The sequence below is a fragment of the Lolium perenne genome, chromosome 4 (genome assembly GCF_019359855.2).
Source record: "Lolium perenne isolate Kyuss_39 chromosome 4, Kyuss_2.0, whole genome shotgun sequence".
Classification (NCBI taxonomy): Eukaryota; Viridiplantae; Streptophyta; class Magnoliopsida; order Poales; family Poaceae; genus Lolium; species Lolium perenne.
In genome coordinates, this window is record NC_067247.2 from 235,648,700 (window position 1) to 235,673,380 (window position 24,681).

Below are 24,681 nucleotides of genomic sequence, written 5' to 3' on the forward strand. Positions count from 1 at the left end.
AAGGTGGGACTCCCACCCAAGTGGGACTCCCACCCTTCCATGAGGGGGGGGGGTGTCCGGCCACCTAGGTGGAGTCCACCTTGGACTCCCCCCTCTAGGGTTGGCCGGCCATGGGAGGTGGAGTCCCTTCGGGACTCTGCCTTTCAATTTGATTTCTTCCGGACTTTTCTAGAACCTTCTAGAACCTTCCATAAAATCTTCCGGATCATTTTAAATCTTATAAAATGACTTCCTTTATATGAATCTTATTCTCCGGACCATTCCGGAACTCCTCGTGATGTCCGGGATCCCATCCGGGACTTCGAACAATACTTCGAACTCCATTCCATATTCAAGTTCTACCATTTCAACATCAAACCTTAAGTGTGTCACCCTACGGTTCGCGAACTATGTGGACATGGTTGAGTACTCTCTCCGACCAATAACCAATAGCGGGATCTGGAGATCCATAATGGCTCCCACATGTTCAACGATGACTTTAGTGATCGAGTGAACCATTCACATACGATACCAATTCCCTTTGTCACGCGATATTTTACTTGTCCGAGGTTTGATCATCGGTATCACTCTATACCTTGTTCAACCTCGTCAACTGACAAGTACTCTTTACTCGTACCGTGGTATGTGGTCTCTTATGAACTTATTCATATGCTTGCAAGACATTAGACGATATTCCACCGAGAGGGCCCAGAGTATATCTATCTGTCATCGGGGTGGACAAATCCCACTGTTGATCCATATGCCTCAACTCATACTTTCCGGATACTTAATCCCACCTTTATAACCACCCATTTACGCAGTGGCGTTTGATGTAATCAAAGTACCTTTCCGGTATAAGTGATTTACATGATCTCATGGTCATAAGGACTAGGTAACTATGTATCGAATGCTTATAGCAAATAACTTAATGACGTGATCTTATGCTACGCTTGATTTGGGTGTGTCCATTACATCATTCATACAATGATATAACCTTGTTATTAATAACATCCAATGTTCATGATTATGAAACTAATCATCCATTAATCAACAAGCTAGTTAAGAGGCATACTAGGGACTCTTTGTTGTTTACATATCACACATGTATCAATGTTTCGGTTAATACAATTATAGCATGGTATATAAACATTTATCATAAACATAAAGATATATAATAACCACTTTTATTATTGCCTCTTGGGCATATCTCCAACAGTCTCCCACTTGCACTAGAGTCAATAATCTAGATTACATTGTAATGTACCTAACACCCATGGCATTCTGGTGTTGGTCATGTTTTGCCCTAGGGAGAGCTTTAGTCAACGGATCTGCTACATTCAGATCAGTGTGTACTTTGCAAATCTTTACTTCTCCATCTTCGATGTACTCGCGAATCGAGTGATAACGCAGCTTGATATGCTTCAGCATCTTGTGTGACCTTGGTTCTTGTGCATTGGCGATGGCACCCATGTTGTCACAGTAGATGACTAGTGGGTCCAATGCACTAGGAACCACACCGAGCTCTACAATGAACCTTGATGCGTGTAGTTGACACGTCCGTTGGGAACCCAAGAGGGAGGTGTGATGCGCACAGCGGCAAGTTTCCCTCAGTAAGAAACCAAGGTTTAATCGAACCAGTAGGAGTCAAGAAGCACGTTGAAGGTTGATGGCGGCGGGATGTAGTGCGGCGCAACACCAGAGATTCCGGCGCCAACGTGGAACCTGCACAACACAACCAAAGTACTTTGCCCCAACGAAACAGTGAGGTTGTCAATCTCACCGGCTTGCTGTAACAAAGGATTAACCGTATTGTGTGGAAGATGATTGTTTGCAGAAAACAGTAGAACAGTATTGCAGTAGATTGTATTTTAGTATAGAAAATTGGACCGGGGTCCACAGTTCACTAGAGGTGTCTCTCCCATAAGATAAACATCATGTTGGGTGAACAAATTACAGTTGGGCAATTGACAAATAGAGAGGGCATGACCATGCACATACATATTATGATGAGTATAGTGAGATTTAATTGGGCATTATGACAAAGTACATAGACCGCTATCCAGCATGCATCTATGCCTAAAAAGTCCACCTTCAGGTTATCATCCGAACCCCCTCCAGTATTAAGTTGCTAACAACAGACAATTGCATTAAGTATTGCGCGTAATGTAATCAGTGACTACATCCTCGAACATAGCACCAATGTTTTATCCCTAGTGGCAACAGCACATCCATAATCTTAGAGGTTCTTGTCACTCCTCCAGATTCACGGAGACATGAACCCACTATCGAGCATAAATACTCCCTCTTGGAGTTACTAGCATCAACTTGGCCAGAGCATCTACTAATAACGGAGAGCATGCAAGATCATAAACAACACATAGACATAACTTTGATAATCAACATAACAAGTATTCTCTATTCATCGGATCCCAACAAACGCAACATATAGAATTACAGATAGATGATCTTGATCATGTTCGGCAGCTCACAAGACCCGACAATTAAGCACAATGGGGAGAAGACAACCATCTAGCTACTGCTATGGACCCATAGTCCAGGGGTAGACTACTCACTCATCACTCCGGAGGCGACCATGGCGGCGTACAGTCCTCCGGGAGATGATTCCCCTCTCCGGCAGGGTGCCGGAGGCGATCTCCTGAATCCCCCAAGATGGGATTGGCGGCGGCGGCGTCTCTGGAAGGTTTTCCGTATCGTGGCTCTCGGTACTGGGGGTTTCGCGACGGAGGCTTTAAGTAGGCGGAAGGGCAGGTCAGGGGGCCACACGAGGGGCCCACACTATAGGTCGGCGCGGCCAGGGCTTGGGCCGCGCCGCCCTATAGTCTGGCCACCTCGTGGCCCCACTTCGTGTCCTCTTCGGTCTTCTGGAAGCTTCGTGGCAAAATAGGACCCTGGGCGTTGATTTCGTCCAATTCCGAGAATATTTCGTTACTAGGATTTCTGAAACCAAAAACAGCAGAAAACAGCAACTGGCTCTTCGGCATCTTGTTAATAGGTTAGTTCTAGAAAATGCACGAATATGACATAAAGTGTGCATAAAACATGTAGATATTATCAATAATGTGGCATGGAACACAAGAAATTATCGATACGTCGGAAACGTATCAGCATCCCTAAGCTTAGTTCTGCTCGTCCCGAGCAGGTAAAACGATAACAAAGATAATTTCTGGAGTGACATGCCATCATAACCTTGATCATACTATTTGTAAAGCATATGTAGTGAATGCAGCGATCAAAACAATGTATATGACATGAGTAAACAAGTGAATCATATAGCAAAGACTTTTCATGAATAGTACTTCAAGACAAGCATCAATAAGTCTTGCATAAAAGTTAACTCATAAAGCAATAAATCAAAGTAAAAGCATTGAAGCAACACAAAGGAAGATGAAGTTTCAGCGGTTCCTTTCAACTTATAACATGTATATCTCATGGATATTGTCAATGTAAAGTAATATAGTAAGTGCAATATGCAAGTATGTAGGAATCAATGCACAGTTCACACAAGTGTTTGCTTCTTGAGGTGGAGAGAAATAGGTGAATTGACTCAACAATAAAAGTAAAAGAAAGGTCCTTCAAAGAGGAAAGCATCGATTGCTATATTTGTGCTAGAGCTTTGGTTTTAAAAACAAGAAACAATTTTGTCAACGGTAGTAATAAAGCATATGTGTTATGTAAATTATATCTTACAAGTTGCAAGCCTCATGCATAGTATACTAATAGTGCCCGCACCTTGTCCTAATTAGCTTGGATTACCGGGATTATCGCAATGCACATGTTTTAACCAAGTGTCACAAAGGGGTACCTCTATGCCGCCTGTACAAAGGTCTAAGGAGAAAGCTCGCATCGGATTTCTCGCTATTGATTATTCTCAACTTAGACATCCATACCGGGACAACATAGACAACAGATAATGGACTCCTCTTTAATGCATAAGCATGTAGCAACAATTAATTTTCTCATATGAGATTGAGGATATATGTCCAAAACTGAAACTTCCACCATGGATCATGGCTTTAGTTAGCGGCCCAATGTTCTTCTCTAACAACATGCATGCTCTAACCATTAGGTGGTAAATCGCCCTTACTTCAAACAAGACGAACATGCATAGCAACTCACATGATATTCAACAAAGAGTAGTTGATGGCGTCCCCAGGAACATGGTTATCGCACAACAAGCAACTTAATAAGAGATAAAGTGCATAAGTACATATTCAATACCACAATAGTTTTTAGGCTATTTGTCCCATGAGCTATATATTGTAAAGGTAGAGGATAGAAATTTAAAGGTAGCACTCAAGCAATTTACTTTGGAATGGCGGAGAAATACCATGTAGTAGGTAGGTATGGTGGACACAAATGGCATAGTAGTTGGCTCAAGTATTTTGGATGCATGAGAAGTATTCCCTCTCGATACAAGGTTTAGGCTAGCAAGGCTATTTGAAACAAACACAAGGATGAAGCGGTGCAGCAAAAATCACATAAAAGATATATTGTAAACATTATAAGACTCTACACCGTCTTCCTTGTTGTTCAAACTCAATACTAGAAATTATCTAGACCTTAGAGAGACCAAATATGCAAACCAAATTTTAGCATGCTCTATGTATTTCTTCATTAATAGGTGCAAAGTATATGATGCAAGAGCTTAATCATGAGCACAACAATTGCCAAGTATCACATTATCCAAGACATTATAGCAAATTACTACATGTATCATTTTCCAATTCCAACCATATAACAATTTAACGAAGAAGAAACTTCGCCATGAATACTATGAGTAAAGCCTAAGGACATACTTGTCCATATGCTACAGTGGAGCGTGTCTCTCTCCCACACAATGAATGCTAGGATCCATTTTATTCAAACAAAACAAAAACAAACCGACGCTCCAAGCAAAGTACATAAGATGTGATGGAATAAAAATATAGTTTCAGGGGAGGAACCTGATAATGTTGTCGATGAAGAAGGGGATGCCTTGGGCATCCCCAAGCTTAGACGCTTGAGTCTTCTTGATATATGCAGGGGTGAAGCACCGGGGCATCCCCAAGCTTAGAGCTTTCACTCTCCTTGATCATGTTGTATCATCTCCCTCTCTTGATCCTTGAAAACTTCCTCCACACCAAACTCAAAACAACTCATTAGAGGGTTAGTGCACAATCAAAATATACATGTTCAGAGGTGACATAATCATTCTTAACACTTCTGGACATTGCACAAAGCTACTGAAAGTCAATGGAATAGAAAAATCCATCGAACATAACAAAACAGGCAATGCGAAATAAAAGGCAGAATCTGTCAAAATAGAACAGTTCGTAATGACGAATTTTATTGAGGCACCAGAGTTGCTCAAATGAAAATGCTCAAATTGAATGAAAGTTGCGTACATATCTGAGGATCACTCACGTAAATTGGCATAATTTTCTGAGTTACCTACAGAGAATTTGGCCCAGATTCGTGACAGCAAAGAAATCTGTTTCTGCGCAGTAATCCAAATCTAGTATGAACCTTACTATCAACGACTTTACTTGGCACAACAATACACAAAACTAAGATAAGGAGAGGTTGCTACAGTAGTAAACAACTTCCAAGACTCAAAATAAAAACAAAGGTACTGTAGTAAAAACATGGATTGTCTCCCATAAGCGCTTTTCTTTTACGCCTTTCAGCTAGGCGCAGAAAGTGTGTATCAAGTATTGTCAAGAGACGAAGTGTCAACATCATAATTTGTTCTAATGATAGAATCAAAAGGTAACTTCATTCTCTTTCTAGGGAAGTGTTCCATACCTTTCTTGAGAGGAAATTGATATTTAATATTACCTTCCTTCATATCAATGATAGCACCAACAGTTCGAAGAAAAGGTCTTCCCAATATGATGGGACAAGATGCATTGCATTCAATATCCAAGACAACAAAATCAACGGGGACAAGGTTATTGTTAACGGTAATGCGAACATTATCAACTTTCCCCAAAGGTTTCTTTGTAGAATGATCAGCAAGATTAACATCCAAATAACAATTTTTCAGTGGTGGCAAGTCAAGCATATTATAGATTTTCTTAGGCATAACAGAAATACTTGCACCAAGATCACATAAAGCATTACAATCAAAGTCATTGACCTTCATCTTAATGATGGGCTCCCAACCATCCTCTAGCTTCCTAGGAATAGAAGTTTCGCGTTCTAGTTTCTCTTCTCTAGCTTTTATGAGAGCATTTGTAATATGTTTCGTGAAAGCCAAATTTATAGCACTAGCATTACGACTTTTAGCAAGTTTTTGTAAGAACTTTATAACTTCAGAGACGTGGCAATCATCAAAATTCAAACCATTATAATCTAAAGCAATGGGATCATCATCCCCAATGTTGGAAAAAATTTCAGCAGTTTTATCACATGCAGTTTCAGCAGTTTTAGCAGTTTCAGGTAGTTTTTCGCGCTTTGCATTAGAAGTGGAAACATTGCTAACACCAATTATTTTATTATTATTAGTAGGAGGTGCAGCAACTTGTGTAGAATTAGCATTACTAGTGGTGGTAATAGTCCAATCTTTAGCTATATTATCTTCTTTTTCATTTTCTTCTCTTTCCCACCTAGCACGCAATTCGGCCATCAATCTTATATTCTCATTAATTCTAACTTGGATGGCATTTGCTGTAGTAACAATTTTATTATTAAGATTTTCATGAGGCATAACTTTCGATTTCAAAAGATCAACATCAGCAGCAAGACTATCGACTTTAGAAGCAAGTATATCAATTTTTCCAAGCTTTTCTTCAACAGATTTGTTAAAAGCAGTTTGTGTACTAATAAATTCTTTAAGCATAGCTTCAAGTCCAGGGGGTGTGTTCCTATTATTGTTGTAAGAATTCCCATAAGAATTACCATAGCCGTTGCCATTATTATAAGGATATGGCCTATAGTTGTTACTAGCATTGTTCCGGTAAGCATTGTTGTTGAAATTATTATTTTTAATGAAGTTTACATCAACATGTTCTTCTTGAGCAACCAATGAAGCTAACGGAACATTATTAGGATCAACATTAGTCCTATCATTCACAAGCATAGACATAATAGCATCAATCTTATCACTCAAGGAGGAGGTTTCTTCGACATAATTTACCTTCTTACCTTGTGGAGCTCTTTCTGTGTGCCATTCAGAGTAATTGATCATCATATTATCAAGAAGCTTTGTTGCCTCGCCAAGAGTGATGGACATAAAGGTACCTCCAGCAGCTGAATCCAATAGGTTCCGCGAAGAAAAATTCAGTCCTGCATAAAAGGTTTGGATGATCATCCAAGTAGTCAGTCCATGGGTTGGGCAATTTTTAACCAAAGATTTCATTCTTTCCCATGCTTGTGCAACATGCTCAGTATCCAATTGTTTAAAATTCATTATGCTACTCCTCAAAGATATAATTTTAGCAGGGGGATAATATCTACCAATAAAAGCATCCTTGCATTTAGTCCATGAATCAATACTATTCTTAGGCAGAGATAGCAACCAATCTTTAGCTCTTCCTCTTAATGAGAAAGGGAACAATTTTAATTTTATAATGTCACCATCTACATCTTTATACTTTTGCATTTCACAAAGTTCAACAAAATTATTAAGATGGGCAGCAGCATCATCAGAACTAACACCAGAAAATTGCTCTCGCATAACAAGATTCAGTAAAGCAGGTTTAATTTCAAAGAATTCTGCTGTAGTAGCAGGTGGAGCAATAGGTGTGCATAAGAAATCATTATTATTTGTGGTTGTGAAGTCACACAACTTAGTATTTTCAGGAGTACCCATTTTAGCAACAGTAAATAAAGCAAACTAGATAAAGTAAATGCAAGTAACTAATTTTTTTTGTGTTTTCGATATAGCAAACAAGATAGTAAAGCTAGCAACTAATTTTTTTTGTGTTTTGTTTTAGTGCAGCAAACAAAGTAGTAAATAAAACTAAGCAAGACAAAAACAAAGTAAAGAGATTGGGATGTGGAGACTCCCCTTGCAGCGTGTCTTGATCTCCCCGGCAACGGCGCCAGAAAAAGAGCTGCTGGCGTGCAGTTGACGTGTGAGTTAGAATTCTCTGTGGTGTAATTTTCCTTCACGTCCCCGGTAACGGCGCCAGAAAAAGAGCTTGATACGCGTACAGCACGCGTCCATTGGGGACCCCAAGAGGAAGGTGTGATGCGTACAGCGGCAAGTTTTCCCTCAGTATGAAACCAAGGTTTATCGAACCAGTAGGAGCCAAGAAGCACGTTGAAGGTTGATGGCGGCGAGATGTAGTACGGCGCAACACCAGGGATTCCGGCGCCAACGTGGAACCTGCACAACACAAACCAAGTACTTTGCCCCAACGAAACAGTGAGGTTGTCAATCTCACCGGCTTGCTGTAACAAAGGATTAGATGTATAGTGTGGATGATGATTGTTTGCAGAAAACAGTAGAACAGTATTGCGATGAGATTGTATTTCAGTATAGAGAATTGGACCGGGGTCCACAGTTCACTAGAGGTGTCTCTCCCATAAGATAAACAGCATGTTGGGTGAACAAATTACAGTTGGGCAATTGACAAATAGAGAGGGCATGACCATGCACATACATATTATGATGAGTATAGTGAGATTTAATTGGGCATTACGACAAATTACATAGACCGCTATCCAGCATGCATCTATGCCTAAAAAGTCCACCTTCAGGTTATCATCCGAACCCCTTCCAGTATTAAGTTGCTAACAACAGACAATTGCATTAAGTATTGCGCGTAATGTAATCGATAACTACATCCTCGGACATAGCATCAATGTTTTATCCCTAGTGGCAACAACACATCCATAACCTTAGAGGTTCTTGTCACTCCTCCAGATTCACGGAGACATGAACCCACTATCGAGCATAAATACTCCCTCTTGGAGTTACTAGCATCAACTTGGCCAGAGCATCTACTAATAACGGAGAGCATGCAAGATCATAAACAACACATAGATATAAATTGATAATCAACATAACATGGTATTCTCTATTCATCGGATCCCAACAAACACAACATATAGAATTACAGATAGATGATCTTGATCATGTTTGGCAGCTCACAAGACCCGACAATTAAGCACAATGAGGAGAAGACAACCATCTAGCTACTGCTATGGACCCATAGTCCAGGGGTAGACTACTCACACATCACTCCGGAGGCGACCATGGCGGCGTAGAGTCCTCCGGGAGATGAATCCCCTCTCCGGCAGGGTGCCGGAGGCGATCTCCTGAATCCCCCGAGATGGGATTGGCGGCGGCGGCGTCTCTGGAAGGTTTTCCGTATCGTGGCTCTCGGTACTGGGGGTTTCGCGACGAAGGCTATTTGTAGGCGGAAGGGTAGGTCAGGGGGTGTCGCGAGGGGCCCAGGAGACAGGTCGGCACAGCCAAGGGTGGGGCCGCGCCGCCCTACCTCCTGGCCACCTCGTAGCCCCACTTCGTTGACTCTTCGGTCTTCTGGAAGCTTCGTGGCAAAATAGGCCCCTGGGCGTTGATTTCGTCCAATTCCGAGAATATTTCCTTACTAGGATTTCTGAAACCAAAAGCAGCAGAAAACAGCAACTGGCTCTTCGGCATCTCGTTAATAGGTTAGTTCCAGAAAATGCATAAATATGATATAAAGTATGCATAAAACATGTAGATATCATCAATAATGTGGCATGAAACATAAGAAATTATCGATACGTCGGAGACGTATCAAACCTGCACAACACAACCAAATTACTTTGCCCCAACATGGCAGTGAGGTTGTTAATCTCACCGGCTTGCTGTAACAAAGGATTAGATGTATAGTGTGGATGATGATGTTTGGAGAGAACAGTAGAACGAGTATTGCAGTAGATTGTATTCGATGTAAAAGAATGGACCGGGGTCCACAGTTCACTAGTGGTGTCTCTCCCATAAGATAAATAGCATGTTGGGTGAACAAATTACAGTTGGGCAATTGACAAATAAAGAGAGCATGACCATGCACATACATGTTATGATGAGTATTGTGAAATTCAATTGGGCATTACGACAAAGTACATAGACCGCTATCCAGCATGCATCTATGCCTAAAAAGTCCACCTTCAGGTTATCATCCGAACCCCCTCCAGTATTAAGTTGCAAACAACAGACAATTGCATTAAGCATGGTGCGTAATGTAATCAACAAATACATCCTTAGACATAGCATTGATGTTTTATCCCTAGTGGCAGCAGCACATCCACAACCTTAGGGGTTGCTGTCACTCCCCCAGATTTAATGGAGATATGAACCCACTATCGAGCATAAATACTCCCTCTTGGAGTTACAAGTATCAACTTGGCCAGAGCCTCTACTAGCAACGGAGAGCATGCAAGATCATAAACAACACATAGATAGATTGATAATCAACATAGCATAGTATTCCATATTCATCGGATCCCAACAAACGCAACATGTAGCATTACAAATAGATGATCTTGATCATGTTAGGCAGCTCACAAGATCCAACAATGATAGCACAATTAGGAGAAGACGACCATCTAGCTACTGCTATGGACCCATAGTCCAGGGGTGAACTACTCACACATCACTCCGGAGGCGACCATGGCGGTGAAGAGTCCTCCGGGAGATGATTCCCCTCTCCGGCAGGGTGCCGGAGGCGATCTCCTGAATCCCCCGAGATGGGATTGGCGGCGGCGGCGTCTCTGGAAGGTTTTCCGTATCGTGGCTCTCGGTACTGGAACTATTATCGACGAAGGCTTATGTAGGCGGAAGGGTAGGTCAGGGGGCGCCACGAGGGCCCCACACGCCAGGGCCGCGCGGCCAGCACCTGGGCCACGCCGCCCTGTTGTGTGGGCGCCTCATCGCCCGACTTCGTTTCCCTTTCAGACTTCTGGAAGCTTCATGGAAAAATAAGATCCTGAGCGTTGATTTCGTCCAATTCCGAGAATATTTTCTTACTAGGATTTCTGAAACCAAAAACAGCAGAAAACAGCAACTGGCTCTTCGGCATCTCGTTAATAGGTTAGTGCCAGAAAATGCATAAATATGACATAAAGTATGTATAAAACATGTGTGTATCATCATAAAACAAGCATGGAACATAAGAAATTATCGATACGTTGGAGATGTATCAATCATCTGTGAAGGTTAGAACATAACGATAACCACCGCGCGATGCTACACTCATTGGTCCGCACACATCGGTATGTATGATTTCCAATAAGTCAGTAGCTCGCTCCATCATACCAGAAAATGGAGTCTTAGTCATTTTTTCCATCAGACATGCTTCGCATCTATCAAGTGACTCAAAGTCAAGTGATTCAAGTAATCCATCGGTATGGAGTTTCTTCATGCGTTTCACTCCAATATGACCAAGACGACAGTGCCACATATAAGTAGAATTATCATTCAATTTAATTCGCTTAGCATCAATGTTATGTATATGCGTATCACTACTATCGAGATCTAATAGAAATAAGCCATTCTTTTTAGGTGCTCGACCATAAAAGATATTATTCATAAAAATAGAACAACCATTATTCTCAGACTTGAATGAATAACCTTCTTGCATTAAACAAGATCCAGATATATTGTTCATGCTCAACGCGGGTACAAAATAACAATTATATAGGCTTAAAACTAATCCCGAAGGTAGATGTAGAGGAAGTGTGCCGACAGCGATCACATCGACTTTGGATCCATTTCCAACGCGCATCGTCACGTCATCCTTCAGTAGTTTTCGTTTATTCTTTAGTTCCTGTTTCGAGTTACAAATATGAGCAACCGAACCAGTATCAAATACCCAGGTACTAGTACGAGAACCAGTGAAATAAACATCTATAACATGTATATCAGATATACCTTCTTTCTTCTTCTTGACAAGGCCGCTCTTCAGATCAGCCTGATACTTGGAGCAATTACGCTTCCAGTGTCCCTTCTCCTTGCAGTAATAGCACTCAGCATCAGGCTTAGGGCCGTTCTTAGGTTTCATAGGAGGCATGGCAGCTTTCTTGCCACCCTTCTTGAATTTTCCCTTAGACTTGCCCTGTTTCTTGAAACTCGTGGTCTTGTTAACCATCAACACTTGGTGCTCTTTCTTGATCTTAATCTCAGCAGCTTTTAGCATGCCAAAGAGTTCAGGTAACTCTTTGTTCATGTTCTGCATATTGTAGTTCATCACAAAGTTCTTGTAACTTGGTGGCAGTGATTGAAGGACACGATTAATCCCCAGTCTGTTAGGAATCACTATTCCCAAGTCACTGAGTTTCTTCTCATGCCCGGTCATGGCGAGCATGTGCTCACTAACGGAGCTGCCTTCTTCCATCATGCAGCTGAAGAAGTGTTTCGATGCTTCATAGCATTCCACGGCCGCATGAGTTTCAAATATAGCTTTCAGCTCATTGACCAACTCATGAGGATCGTGGTGCTCAAAACGTTTTTGAAGATCGGCTTCCAGACTGCACAGGATGGCACACTGAAATTGAGAGTACCGAGCTTTCCGAGTCGCGTAAACATTCTTTACTTCATCGGTTTCAGTTTCTGCAGGAGGGTCACCTAGCGGTGCATCAAGCACATATTGCAGATTTCCGCCAGAGAGGAAGATCCTCACATGACGGAACCAGTCGGTGAAGTTGCTACCGTTGCTCTTAAGCTTTTCTTTCTCTAGGAACTGGTTAAAATTGATTGGGGACGCCATCTCTACAACATATATTTGCAATAGTTTAGACTAAGTTTATGACAAATTGAGTTCAAATTTTAATTCAACATAATTAAAAATCTAGGTGAACTCCCACTCAAAACAATATCCCTCGCATTGTCTTAGTGATCACACGAACCAAATCCACCACACCTAAGTCCAATCATCACGAGACAAGGTGTAATTTCAATGGCGAACACTCAAAGTATTCATCATATCAATCATATGATTCATGCTCTACCTTTCGGTATCACGTGTTCCGAGACCATGTCTGTACATGCTAGGCTCGTCAAGGCCAACTTAGTATCCGCATGTGCAAAACTGGCTTGCACCCGTTGTATGCACTTGTTGATTCAATCACACCCGATCATCACGAAATGCTTCGAAACGACAAGTCTTGGCAACGGTGCTACTAAGGATGAACACTTTATTATCTTGAAATTTTAGTGAGGGATCATCTTATAATGCTACCGTCGTGATCTAAGCAAAATAAGATGCATAAAAGGATTAACATCACATGCAGTTCATATGTGATATGATATGGCCCTTTTGTCTTTGCGCCTTTGATCTTCATCTCCAAAGCACGAACATGATCTCCATCATCAACGGGCATGATCTCCATCATCGTTGGCGTAGCGTCAAGGTCAATGGCGCCGTCTTCATGATTGTCCTCCATGTAGCAACTATTACAACTACTTTCAAATACTACTCAACATGAAATTTAAAGACAACCATATGGCTCCTGCCGGTTGCCACAATACAATAATGATCATCTCATACATATTCATCATCACATTATGGCCATATCACATCACCAAACCCTACAAAAACAAGTTAGACGTCTCTAATTTGGTTTGCATATTTTACGTGGTTTAGGGTTTTCGAGAGAGATCTAATCTACCTACGAACATGAACCACAACGGTGATACTAGTGTTGTCAATAGAAGAGTAAATTGAATCTTCACTATAGTAGGAGAGACAAACACCCGCAAAGCCTCTTATGCAATACAAGTTGCATGTCGAACGAGGAACAAGTCTCATGAACGCGGTCATGTAAAGTTAGTCCGAGCCGCTTCATCCCACTATGCCACAAAGATGCAAAGTACTCAAACTAAATACAACAAGAGCATCAACGCCCACAAAACCATTGTGTTCTACTCGTGCAACCATCTATGCATAGACACGGCTCTGATACCACTGTAGGGATTCGTTGCATAGAAAACAAAAAATTTCCTACCGCGAGAACGCAATCCAAGCCAAGATGCAATCTAGAAGACGGGAGCAACGAGGGGATGATCGAGACTCACCCTTGAAGATTTCCAAAGCCTATAAGAGTAGGCTCTTATTGCTACGGTAGACGATCACTTGCCGCTTGCAAAAGCGCGTAGAAGATCTTGATCACGGTGCCACGATCGGGCAGCACCTCCGTACTCGGTCACACGTTTGGTGTTGATGAAGACGACGTCCTTCTCCCCATTCCAGCGGGCAGCGGAAGTAGTAGCTCCTGCTTGAATCCGGCAGCACGACGGCGTGGTGGCGGTGGCGATGGAGAACTCCGGCGGAGCTTCGCTAAGCGTTGCGGGAGAGGTGGAGGAGAGGGGGCGGCTAGGGTTTGGGAGAGGGGGAGGTGGCCGGCCACTATGAGGGGTGCGGCCACAATGGCTTTGGTGTGGCCGGCCCCCTCCCCTTGCTCCTCATTATATAGGTGGAACCCCCAAGTGTTGGACTACAAGTCTTCGAACAAGACCCCAACCCAAAACATTCCATGTGTAGGGAAACCTACCCAAGGTGGGACTCCCACCCAAGTGGGATTCCCACCCTTCCATGAGGGGGGGGGGGGGGTGGCCGGCCACCTAGGTGGAGTCCACCTTGGACTCCCCCCTCTAGGGTTGGCCGGCCATGGGAGGTGGAGTCCCTTCGGGACTCCGCCTTCCAATTTGATTTCTTCCGGACTTTTCTAGAACCTTCTAGAACCTTCCATAAAATCTTCCGGATCATTTTAAATCTTATAAAATGACTTCCTATATATGAATCTTATTCTCCGGACCATTCCGGAACTCCTCGTGATGTCCGGGATCCCATCCGGGACTTCGAACAATACTTCGAACTCCATTCCATATTCAAGTTCTACCATTTCAACATCAAACCTTAAGTGTGTCACCCTACGGTTCGCGAACTATGTGGACATGGTTGAGTACTCTCTCCGACCAATAACCAATAGCAGGATCTGGAGATCCATAATGGCTCCCACATATTCAACGATGACTTTAGTGATCGAATGAACCATTCACATACGATACCAATTCCCTTTGTCACGCGATATTTTACTTGTCCGAGGTTTGATCATCGGTATCACTCTATACCTTGTTCAACCTCGTCTCCTGACAAGTACTCTTTACTCGTACCGTGGTATGTGGTCTCTTATGAACTTATTCATATGCTTGCAAGACATTAGACGACATTCCACCGAGAGGGCCCAGAGTATATCTATCCGTCATCGGGATGGACAAATCCCACTGTTGATCCATATGCCTCAACTCATACTTTCCGGATACTTAATCCACCTTTATAACCACCCATTTATGCAGTGGCGTTTGATGTAATCAAAGTACCTTTCCGGTATAAGTGATTTACATGATCTCATGGTCATAAGGACTAGGTAACTATGTATCGAAAGCTTATAGCAAATAACTTAATGACGTGATCTTATGCTACGCTTAATTTGGGTGTGTCCATTACATCATTCATACAATGATATAACCTTGTTATTAATAACATCCAATGTTCATGATTATGAAACTAATCATCCATTAATCAACAAGCTAGTTAAGAGGCATACTAGGGACTCTTTGTTGTTTACATATCACACATGTATCAATGTTTCGGTTAATACAATTATAGCATGGTATATAAACATTTATCATAAACATAAAGATATATAATAACCACTTTTATTATTGCCTCTTGGGCATATCTCCAACAGCTTGTTGCTCTTCTCCCCATTTGAATGAATTCTTTTTCAATGCATGATGCAGGGGTTGGAAGATCAAGGCATAATGAGGAATAAAGCATCTGTAGTATCCAGCCAAACCCAAAAATCCTCTTAGCTGTTTGATTGTCTGGAGAGTTTTCCAGTTAATAATATCTTGGATTTTTGATGGATTAGTGGCAACCCCATTACCAGAAATTATGTGCCCTAGGTATTCCACTTGAGGCTGCTCAAAATTACATTTTGCTAGCTTTGCCTTGAGCTTGTGTTCCCTGAATACTTGTAGAAAAATCTGCAAGTGCTGGATATGTTCTTCCTTGTTCTTGTTGTATATCAATACATCATCAAAGAAAACCAATACAAATTTTCTAAGGTATGGAGAGAAAATAGTGTTCATCAGTTGTTGGAATGTGGCAGGGGCATCGCACAATCCAAATGGCATGATTAAGTACTCATAATGTCCCACGTGTGTGGAAAAAGCAGTTTTCTGAATGTCAGCCTCGTGCATTCTAATTTGATGATATCCAGATCTGAGGTCAAACTTTGAGAATAGTTGTGCTCCATTTAATTCATCCAATAAATCTTCAATTACAGGGATTAGGAACTTGTTCTTGATTGTTTGTTCATTAAGACCCCTGAAATTAGTGCATAGTCTCCAGGATTTATCCTTCTTCTTGACCAATAGAATAGGAGAGGAATAAGGACTAGTACTTAGTCGAATTTCCTTACTTTTCAACATTTCCTGAATGATTTGCTCCACAACAGTTTTTTGACTGTGAGACATTCTATATGGTTTGATATTTGGTGGTTTCTTCCCAAGTAGCAAGGGAATGTGGTGATCATGTTCTCTAGGAGGTGGTAATCCTTTTGGTGCCTCAAATATATCTTTGAATTGCAATAGCAATTCCTTGACAGCATCAGACGTACATCAGTTGTGTTGTCCTCCTGAACTTCCCCCACTTGTGTATAGCACAATAAGTATCCTGTTGCCCCCTGTGCTAGCAACTTACTACATTGGTCAGAGGAAATGAGCAGTTTATCAGCAGGGAGGAGGTGATCTTTGAATGTCAATAATTTCCCATGAACACCAATGGTGAGTTCTCTCCCAACAAAATCAAATGTGACTGGATTGTGCTGTTTAAACCAATTGACTCCTAGTATTACATCAGCTCCTTGTAACTCAAGAATTCGAAAGTTTGTCACAAACTTGGTGCCTTGGAGAGTGAATGGGCAATTGTATGCTATAAAAACAGAAGCTAGAGTGCCACCACCTGCCACTTTGACTGTCCTTTCTTCAGTAGATGTTAAAGGAATCTTGTGCTTCTGAGCAAAAGCTAGGTCCATGAACGTACTTGTACTTCCAGTATCAGCTAAGGCGACAACATGTGCTTTACTAAAATTGAGGAGGAGGGAAATTGTAGAATCACTGGGACTGCCACTATAAGCTGCTGCAGAAATGCACATTGCCACTTCATCAGGTGGAACTGCTTGTGGTGGTAACACTTGCTGTGGGGCTGGAGCTGGCTCAGGAATCACCATTACTTGTTGTATGGTTGGTGGGGGTGGGTCAATCAGTAGGGTCCCTGTTGATCCTCTTCTTCCTCATAGCCCTGCAACTCTATCATATTCAGAGTTCTTTGCATTTGTGGGCATCTATGTCCAAGGAAGAAATTCTCATTGCAGTACCAACATAATCTGGGACCTCTATTGTTGTTAGGTGGCCTGTTGCGGTTGTCTCTTGGCAGCTGAGGGCGCTGGTTGCTATTGTGGATATACTCGAGGAGCATGTGCAACATGTGCTGTTTTCTTCACATTCAGTAGGTATGCCTGCTCATATTTTCTTGCATACCAATAGGCTGAAAGCAATGTCTCAAGTTTCTGGCACTGCACCAAGTTTTTGATAATGTCCTTTAGTCCACTAGTGAATCTATCCACAAAGAAATCCTGCGGCGAGTAGCTGTGTTCTCATTTCATTTGTATCATCCACTGCTCATACTGATCAATGTATGCATTGACAGTTGTATTCTGCTTGAGCAACTGAAGTTGGTCCATAGGATCATGAGATGTTGCATCAGGGAAACGATCAATCAACATTTGGCTGAGTTCCTGCCATGACAGTGTCTGCAAGGGCAAGCCGGAGCTACTGATCCATGTTTTGGCTTGTCCCCTGATATGAGCCAACCCCCATTTTACTCGACTTGTCAGAGGGATTTCCACCAGGTTGAAGACATCTTCACACTCCAATAACCATGCACGTCGTGAGTCTCATGTGAATATTGGCAGCTCCACATGTGGTGTTCGTAAATGCAAATCACTATTGTTGTGTTGCTGAAACGCCTATGATCCATTCATTCCTTGCTGCACCGAGAAACGATTTTGTGGAAAGTTCTGCACTTGGTGTGGAGGCTGATGGTAGTTCAGGTGTTGGGATTTGTTGTGGTTGTTGGTTTGGGTGATGTGGGTGGTGGTGGGGTTTAGTGGTCGTGTAGGGTTTTGTGTGGAGCTTCGGTGTTGGTTTTGTGGTAGGTAGTGGTGAGGGTGGGTTGTAGGATTTGTGCGTTGCACCACGGTCAAACACGACGACGATGCCGTAGTGGTGGACACCAAGGGCTCTGTTTCGGTGACCACAGCCTTCTGTCGAGTATCGTCCGTGCTATGTGGAATCGGTAGTTGAGCTGGCGTTAGGCGTCCTAAGTTGGGTGGGAAGGGTGGTGGGTTTGGTATCGGCGGTGTGGCTTGAGGCGTGGACACCTCTAGGATGGGTGAAAGGTGGGAGCTTGCTCGTGGTGAAGGCGTCACAAGGTGGGTGCTCGGTCTGCATCCGTTCCATCAGTGCCACCATGCTCCCCATCTGGTTTGTGAGCATGTTGATGGAAGAGGGTGATTCCGCTTGGTAGTTGCGGAGGCGCCATCCCACAGAGCGTGCATCGTGCTCTTGACGCTGCTGTGCTCGGAGCGCAGCGAGCTCAGCATCCTTTGTGGAAGCCGATCCGATGACCGGTGGATCGTCGTTGCTTCGCTCCTGCGACGAGTTGCGAGATCGGGAGGAGGTCCTGGATCTGGGCCAGCCAGCCATGGCCACGAAGAAGATGCCGCCGGTGGTGTTTGAGGGTGGGAGGGAGGGCTTCGCCGCTGCTAGCCCATGGTCCGAGAGCCGTACGCTCTGATACCACCTTGTCAGGATCCGAGCTCACTCACTAGAGTTTGGGGAAGGGAGGAGGAAGAAGCTAGCGCTCCAGCGGCGCAGCCATGCGAAAGAAGATAACAGCGAATACGAAATTTAGGGTTCATTCATATCGTGCCTCCCATCCTCCCACTCCTGCTCTTTATAACATAGATCAGGACCACGCTTAGTTTAAAGTACAGCCCTTACAAAGCTTAAACAAGATTAATGCGGGAATTAACACAGTTTAAACTCGGACGCTCTCAACCGTTGGATCCTTCGCCTGGCCACCTGAACCGTTGGATAACTGAAGAAGGGGTCGTCTGTCACCTGGCGTCAGGAGGCGATCCTGACAAAACGGCGGCCAAGGCACACGATCTCGGTTCGTCTCACTGTCTCTCTCTCGCGTACGAGAGCTCCGGCGAACTCTGCAGGCGGCTGCCGCAGAGCCTGGCATGTGTCCAGGGTGCAAGTACGGTAGATTCGCCCAACTCCGACGCCCTCCCTCCCTCGCGCTCCTCGATCTCACGTCCCACCGCTACCTGCCCTCCCTCCGCGGGCCACCTCCCGTTGCGCCGGAACTCCTCACCTAGATCCTCCCCGACGCTCTCCACTCGCCGGCTCAGTACCCAGATAGCGGGCTCCGCTATCCCACAAGGTAAGACCATCTCACCTTCAGTTTGGCAGCCTCCGGAATTCTCAAAATTGCTTATTTTATGTATGCACGAATGTATATGAAAAATCTTTTGTTTGAACCTTATTCTGTTTGTATCACTTATTTTCATGTATAGATTAGTAGTAGTGATAATGGGAATTTATCCTAGGATGCTTTCTTATGAGTCTATGAACTGAAAAAAATGAACCCAGGTCTGCGGCTTGCTTGTTTTTCAGGTCTGAATTCTTATAGCCAGATTTACATACTTGTTATGGATTGGAGCCTTGTAGGTAGTAAACGAATTTTCCTAGCACAGATGGTCAGGCAGAGGAAGAAATTGTGCAGTGATAGCATACCCTTCCGTGCTAAACTAGTATTTTGTTGCTTATTCTATCTGCCATTATATGGTAGTAGTTAAAATAGAACCAGACAGGTTTTTTTTCTTACTGATACAGATTTATCTCGACGGACGGAGATATGTTCTGGCAGGCATGAGTCAACTTACTCTTCTTGTTTAGCACATTCCATTCCCATGTGAAATAATACATCCATGTATGTATAGATTTGTTGGTGTATATATGTATTCTGGAGCATGTTTACGGATGATAGATTCACATGATTCGTCTCCTTATTTGACGTGGCTCTTCCAAATTAATACATTTCAACTCTTTCTTATGAGCACCAATTATCAATTTCGATAATGCGAGTTTGATTTGAAGTTTACTAGCTTGCTTTGTTTGGAGTCTCTTTTTCATTATTTAATCGGTTATATTACATCATATGATATCTGGTTTTTGTTATTTCAGATTTCGCCCACCATGAATGGGCAAAGCAGAAAGCACAGGATTTTGATGGTGTCTGACTTTTTCTTCCCAAACTTTGGTGGTGTGGAAAGCCACATCTATTATCTATCGCAATGCCTGCTTAAGCTTGGCCATAAGGTTTTTTCCGAATAAACTTTTTACTATCATGCTCTGTTCACTTACAGTTCAAAGCTAGTGGATATGCCTTTGATTCGTCCACTCTCTTCAGTTTGCGGTCTACCCATAAACGCATTATTTGTAGTGGATTTGTGGAATATGCGCGTATACTGAGTTTCTGTTTGAGGATGTACTCCTTTCATGATCTTACCTTCTAATGAACACAGCGAGCATAAGTTTGCACAAACTGCAAATTAACTTATGATACTAATTTCTGTGTAAACATTTGAACAAATTCATTGTGTCATTCTATAGGTTGTTGTCATGACACATGCATATGGAAGCCGTTCTGGAGTACGATATGTTACTGGCGGCTTGAAGGTTTATTATGTGCCATGGAGGCCATTCCTGATGCAGAATACACTGCCTACACTATTCATGACATTTCCAATTATAAGGACCATTCTTATCCGTGAGAAGATTTCTGTTGTGCATGGACATCAGGCCTTTTCAACACTGTGCCATGAAGCATTGATGCATGCTAGAACGATGGGGTACAAAGTTGTCTTCACAGACCACTCGCTTTATGGTTTTGCTGATGTTGGAAGCATTCACATGAATAAGGTGCTGCAGTTTACTCTTGCAGATATTGATCAGGCCATATGTGTGTCTCACACAAGCAAAGAGAACACTGTCTTGAGGTCTGGGATATCTCCAGAAAAGGTTTTCATGGTTCCCAACGCAGTGGATACTGCAATGTTTACTCCCTCCCCCAACCGCTTATGCTGTGATGAAATCATTATTGTCGTGATAAGTAGATTAGTATATCGAAAAGGTGCTGACCTTCTTGTTGAAGTCATTCCAGAAGTATGCCGTCTATTTCCGAAGGTAGGTTTTAACTATGGGACTCTTTGTATGAGCTGTACATGAAATAAGAGAGGCTTACCTACATATATGCACTAAGGCCAAAGAAATTCTTAGTCTAGAACATAAACATACTGTTTTTATCGCTGTCATCCTTTCTGGTTTGATCCGCACAATAAATTGCCTTACAGTTCAGCTTCATAGATGTTTTGGTTCTTATGCTGTCATCTTGCATCATTGTTCAGGAATTCGTTAACTGGTAACGGCTCGCTCGGCCACTGAATAGCGATTAATCGGTCAATTCGCCAGTTAATCGGTTGATTAATCGGGTAATCAGCATTTATCGGCTACTCAGTGAGCCACTGGGTAGCGATTAACTGGCCATTTAATCGGTGATTCGGCCGAATTCTTGAACAATGCTTGCTTTCTTACTCTATATTATTTTGCATTTAGTAAAGCCGATTGAGTTCCATCAGTTAATGAATCTATGGATTTGTCAGGTTCGATTTATCGTCGGAGGTGATGGTCCAAAACGTGTGCGACTTGAAGAGATGAGGGAGAAGTTTTCTCTTCAGGACAGAGTTGAGATGTTAGGGGCTGTACCTCATGCTCAAGTACGATCTGTTCTGATATCTGGTCATATATTTCTAAACAGGTAGCTTTTTGATTTTTGATCTTTTGTGTTTCAATAGTTTCTGTTATTGTAGATGTGCCTTTTTCTGTTCTTACTGTATTTATACTTTGCCCTTGAATATTGTATGATACTGTGGTGTGTTGCAGCAGTCTTGTCAGGTAGGTTCCAACTGTCAGTTTTTATAGCGAACAATGGAAATTTCTTTTACTAAACTGGTCCATTAAATTATGAAAAAACAGGGCTTGTGCAGCAATGATCACTGCCATTTAAAGCGGTAGCTAAAATTACTGCATTTGAATGTTTCAAATGCTTAGCATTCATGATACAGATATTTTGAGCTACTTTGGAACCGGTGGATCTTTTCTACACTTGGTCATTCTTGTACCAGACTATTGAATCCTTTGAACAAACGAATGTTGTGGGAATATTTCTTGTGGAATTATGAAGTACTCCCTCCATCCCATAATATAAAATGTTATTACAACGAATATACTCCTAATATTGGTATGTTTTATAGATGGATAGAGAGAGTATATTTTATAGATAGATTTAGTGCAAACAGAAAGAAAAGAGAATTTTGGTTTCTTTTACTTTTACTTAAATTGATCCTAAATTTAATGGGAAACTATAAGGTGGATAAGTTAACCTTGTTTATGGCAGTTGTGCAGAGTGTAATTTACCGTACCAATACTGAAACTTAACCTTCGCTATTGTAGTTCGCTTACAGAAGCATTTTGCATAGCCATTCTTGAAGCAGCAAGCTGTGGACTGCTGACAGTAAGCACTAGAGTCGGAGGGGTTCCAGAGGTATGTCCTTTACAAGTTAAAAGTTTTTCTTTCGCAGATAACAAGTTTTAGCTAGTTGGACAATTTGCAGTTCCCTACAAATGACTCTTTTTTCAGGTTCTACCAGATGACATGATAGTACTTGCAGAACCAGATCCAGAAGATATGGTACGCGCTGTCAGGAAAGCTATCAACATACTTCCTGGCATAGATCCCCAAATTATGCATCTTCGGGTGAGTTTCATTCTATACACTGACCTTAGTCTGCATTGGACCCCTGTCAGAAATGGGAATTCTGTATCAGCTTCTCCTTTAGTAGAAACTTTATATGCAAGTTCTTGCGTGCTTATTCATATCTAATGTGCGGCAGATGAAAAAACTATATAGTTGGGATGATGTGGCCAAAAGAACCGAGATTGTGTATGATCGTGCAATGCAGTCCTCAAACACAGATTTGCTAGACCGTCTTCCCCGGTGAGTATAAGGCAGAACACGGACTGTAAACTCATCTTCTGTCATTTCAGAAAAGTAGCTGTAACTGAAACAGTGTATTTCCTTTTGATAATAACATGTTGTTAAATATATTGTCGTTGTTTGCTGTCAAAGTGCTAATTCTTCATTTTCTGTATTTCATAGAATGGTTGGTTCTACTAGTCAAAGTGTGCGTTTTTGCAACTCCAAACTTGAAAGGAAGTCACAAATGTTGTGTTTCTGTAATGGTGCAGGTACCTCACATGTGGAGCTTGGGCAGGCAAACTGTTTTGCCTTGTTATGGTCATAAATTACCTTGTGTGGTGCCTCCTAGAATTCATGCAGGTAATTTTTCTACCCATACTTTTTTTTTTCATTTTGTGGATATTGACAAAACGATAACAGGGTTTCTCTCCATCTCAGCCTGCTGAAGGTATTGAAGCAGTCCCAGATATAGGGCCACTAGACATTCATCTAGATTCAGTAGATGACAAGTGTGAAGCGCAAGGGAATTGAAGTTAGACTGCGATTTTGGAACCATTCAGTAGATGGCATTTATGGCTTGGATCATATAGGTCGAACCATCATTTTAGGCCGGCTTCCACTCTGGAATTTCTTTGAATGTTTCCTGGTCCTGTAGTGACTGAAAGAGAATAGGTCTTTGACGTAAGAGAGTGCTGAGAGCAAAGTTGTCTGAAATATGAAATCACTTCGTCACACCAAATGTTTTGCATAAAGCTAGTGGCGATTGTACTAGTGGCACCGAATGTGATGCCTGTATGGTCCAGATTAATTATAGTATCAATCTAAACACATGTACTTGCTGGAATGCGGGTGCGCAAGATTTTTTATCTCAGATTGCATTATTCATTTTTCACTTCCTTAATCTTTACAGCTATTACATTATTGTTATTTACCGGGTTGCTAGATCTTGATTGGCAAGCCAGCGCAACAACAAAAAAAACATTGCAATTAGATATATACGATCACTGTGCTGTTTTATGAATTAGGACATTATGGTCGCTGTCATGTTTGATAGTGTGAGGCACATCTGACTGACGTATCTGTATCTTGATGACATTCCTGTATAAGCTATGTAAAATGCAAATATGGGATCATAGGTGGTGGAAAATGCAAATCCAGGATGGCAGGATCACGGATGGTGGCGCCACGCCGTCACCCTCCATGTCCAGCAGTAATTCATCTAACTGTTTCTTGTGTTGTGCCTCAGAGGCCAGCTGCTTCTAGAGACGAATTTTGATATTGGATTGGTGGCTCAACAGACAACAAATATTGGATTTCAAAATTTGTAGAGATTTACCAGAAAATTGTAAAGATTGCTTTGCTCTGAATTTTGGCTGACAGGGGCGGCCAACATATCTAGGAACCGTCAGGTTATTGGAAATCTCATTCTGTTCCAAAACCCGGAAATCTCTGTGTAATTCTGTTTGTTATTGATCATTTTGCGTCTTGTTGTCCGTAGCTTGTATCTTCTGTTTTTCTTGATAGATGTAAG

The 24,681-nt window shown here is 42.2% G+C and overlaps 1 protein-coding gene across 2 annotated transcripts; it reads left to right on the top strand.

Annotated features, from left to right (window-relative positions):
* The first annotated feature begins 19,196 nt into the window (after positions 1-19,196).
* On the top strand, positions 19,197-24,042 carry LOC127332561 (phosphatidylinositol N-acetylglucosaminyltransferase subunit A). 2 transcript variants are annotated; one of them, XM_051358870.2, is made up of 9 exons: positions 19,197-19,493; positions 20,297-20,431; positions 20,726-21,298; positions 21,775-21,929; positions 22,625-22,715; positions 22,812-22,928; positions 23,065-23,168; positions 23,420-23,510; positions 23,589-24,042. In XM_051358870.2, the coding sequence occupies exons 2-9, from the start codon at positions 20,309-20,311 to the stop codon at positions 23,679-23,681; spliced, it is 1,347 nt and encodes a 448-aa protein (XP_051214830.1). In that variant the 5' UTR covers positions 19,197-19,493; positions 20,297-20,308; the 3' UTR covers positions 23,682-24,042. The 2 variants fall into 2 exon arrangements, with proteins under 2 accessions (XP_051214830.1, XP_051214831.1); XM_051358871.2 differs by lacking the exon at positions 20,297-20,431 and having other exon boundaries at positions 19,198-19,493.
* Positions 24,043-24,681: the final 639 nt, after the last annotated feature.

Coding starts and splice junctions, on each gene's coding strand:
- LOC127332561 (XM_051358870.2), top strand. CDS start 20,309: ATGAATGGGCAAAGCAGAAAGCACAGGATTTTGATGGTGTCTGACTTT. Junction 22,716..22,811: donor GAGTCGGAGGGGTTCCAGAG/GTATGTCCTTTA, acceptor CTCTTTTTTCAG/GTTCTACCAGATGACATGAT. Junction 22,929..23,064: donor CCCAAATTATGCATCTTCGG/GTGAGTTTCATT, acceptor AATGTGCGGCAG/ATGAAAAAACTATATAGTTG.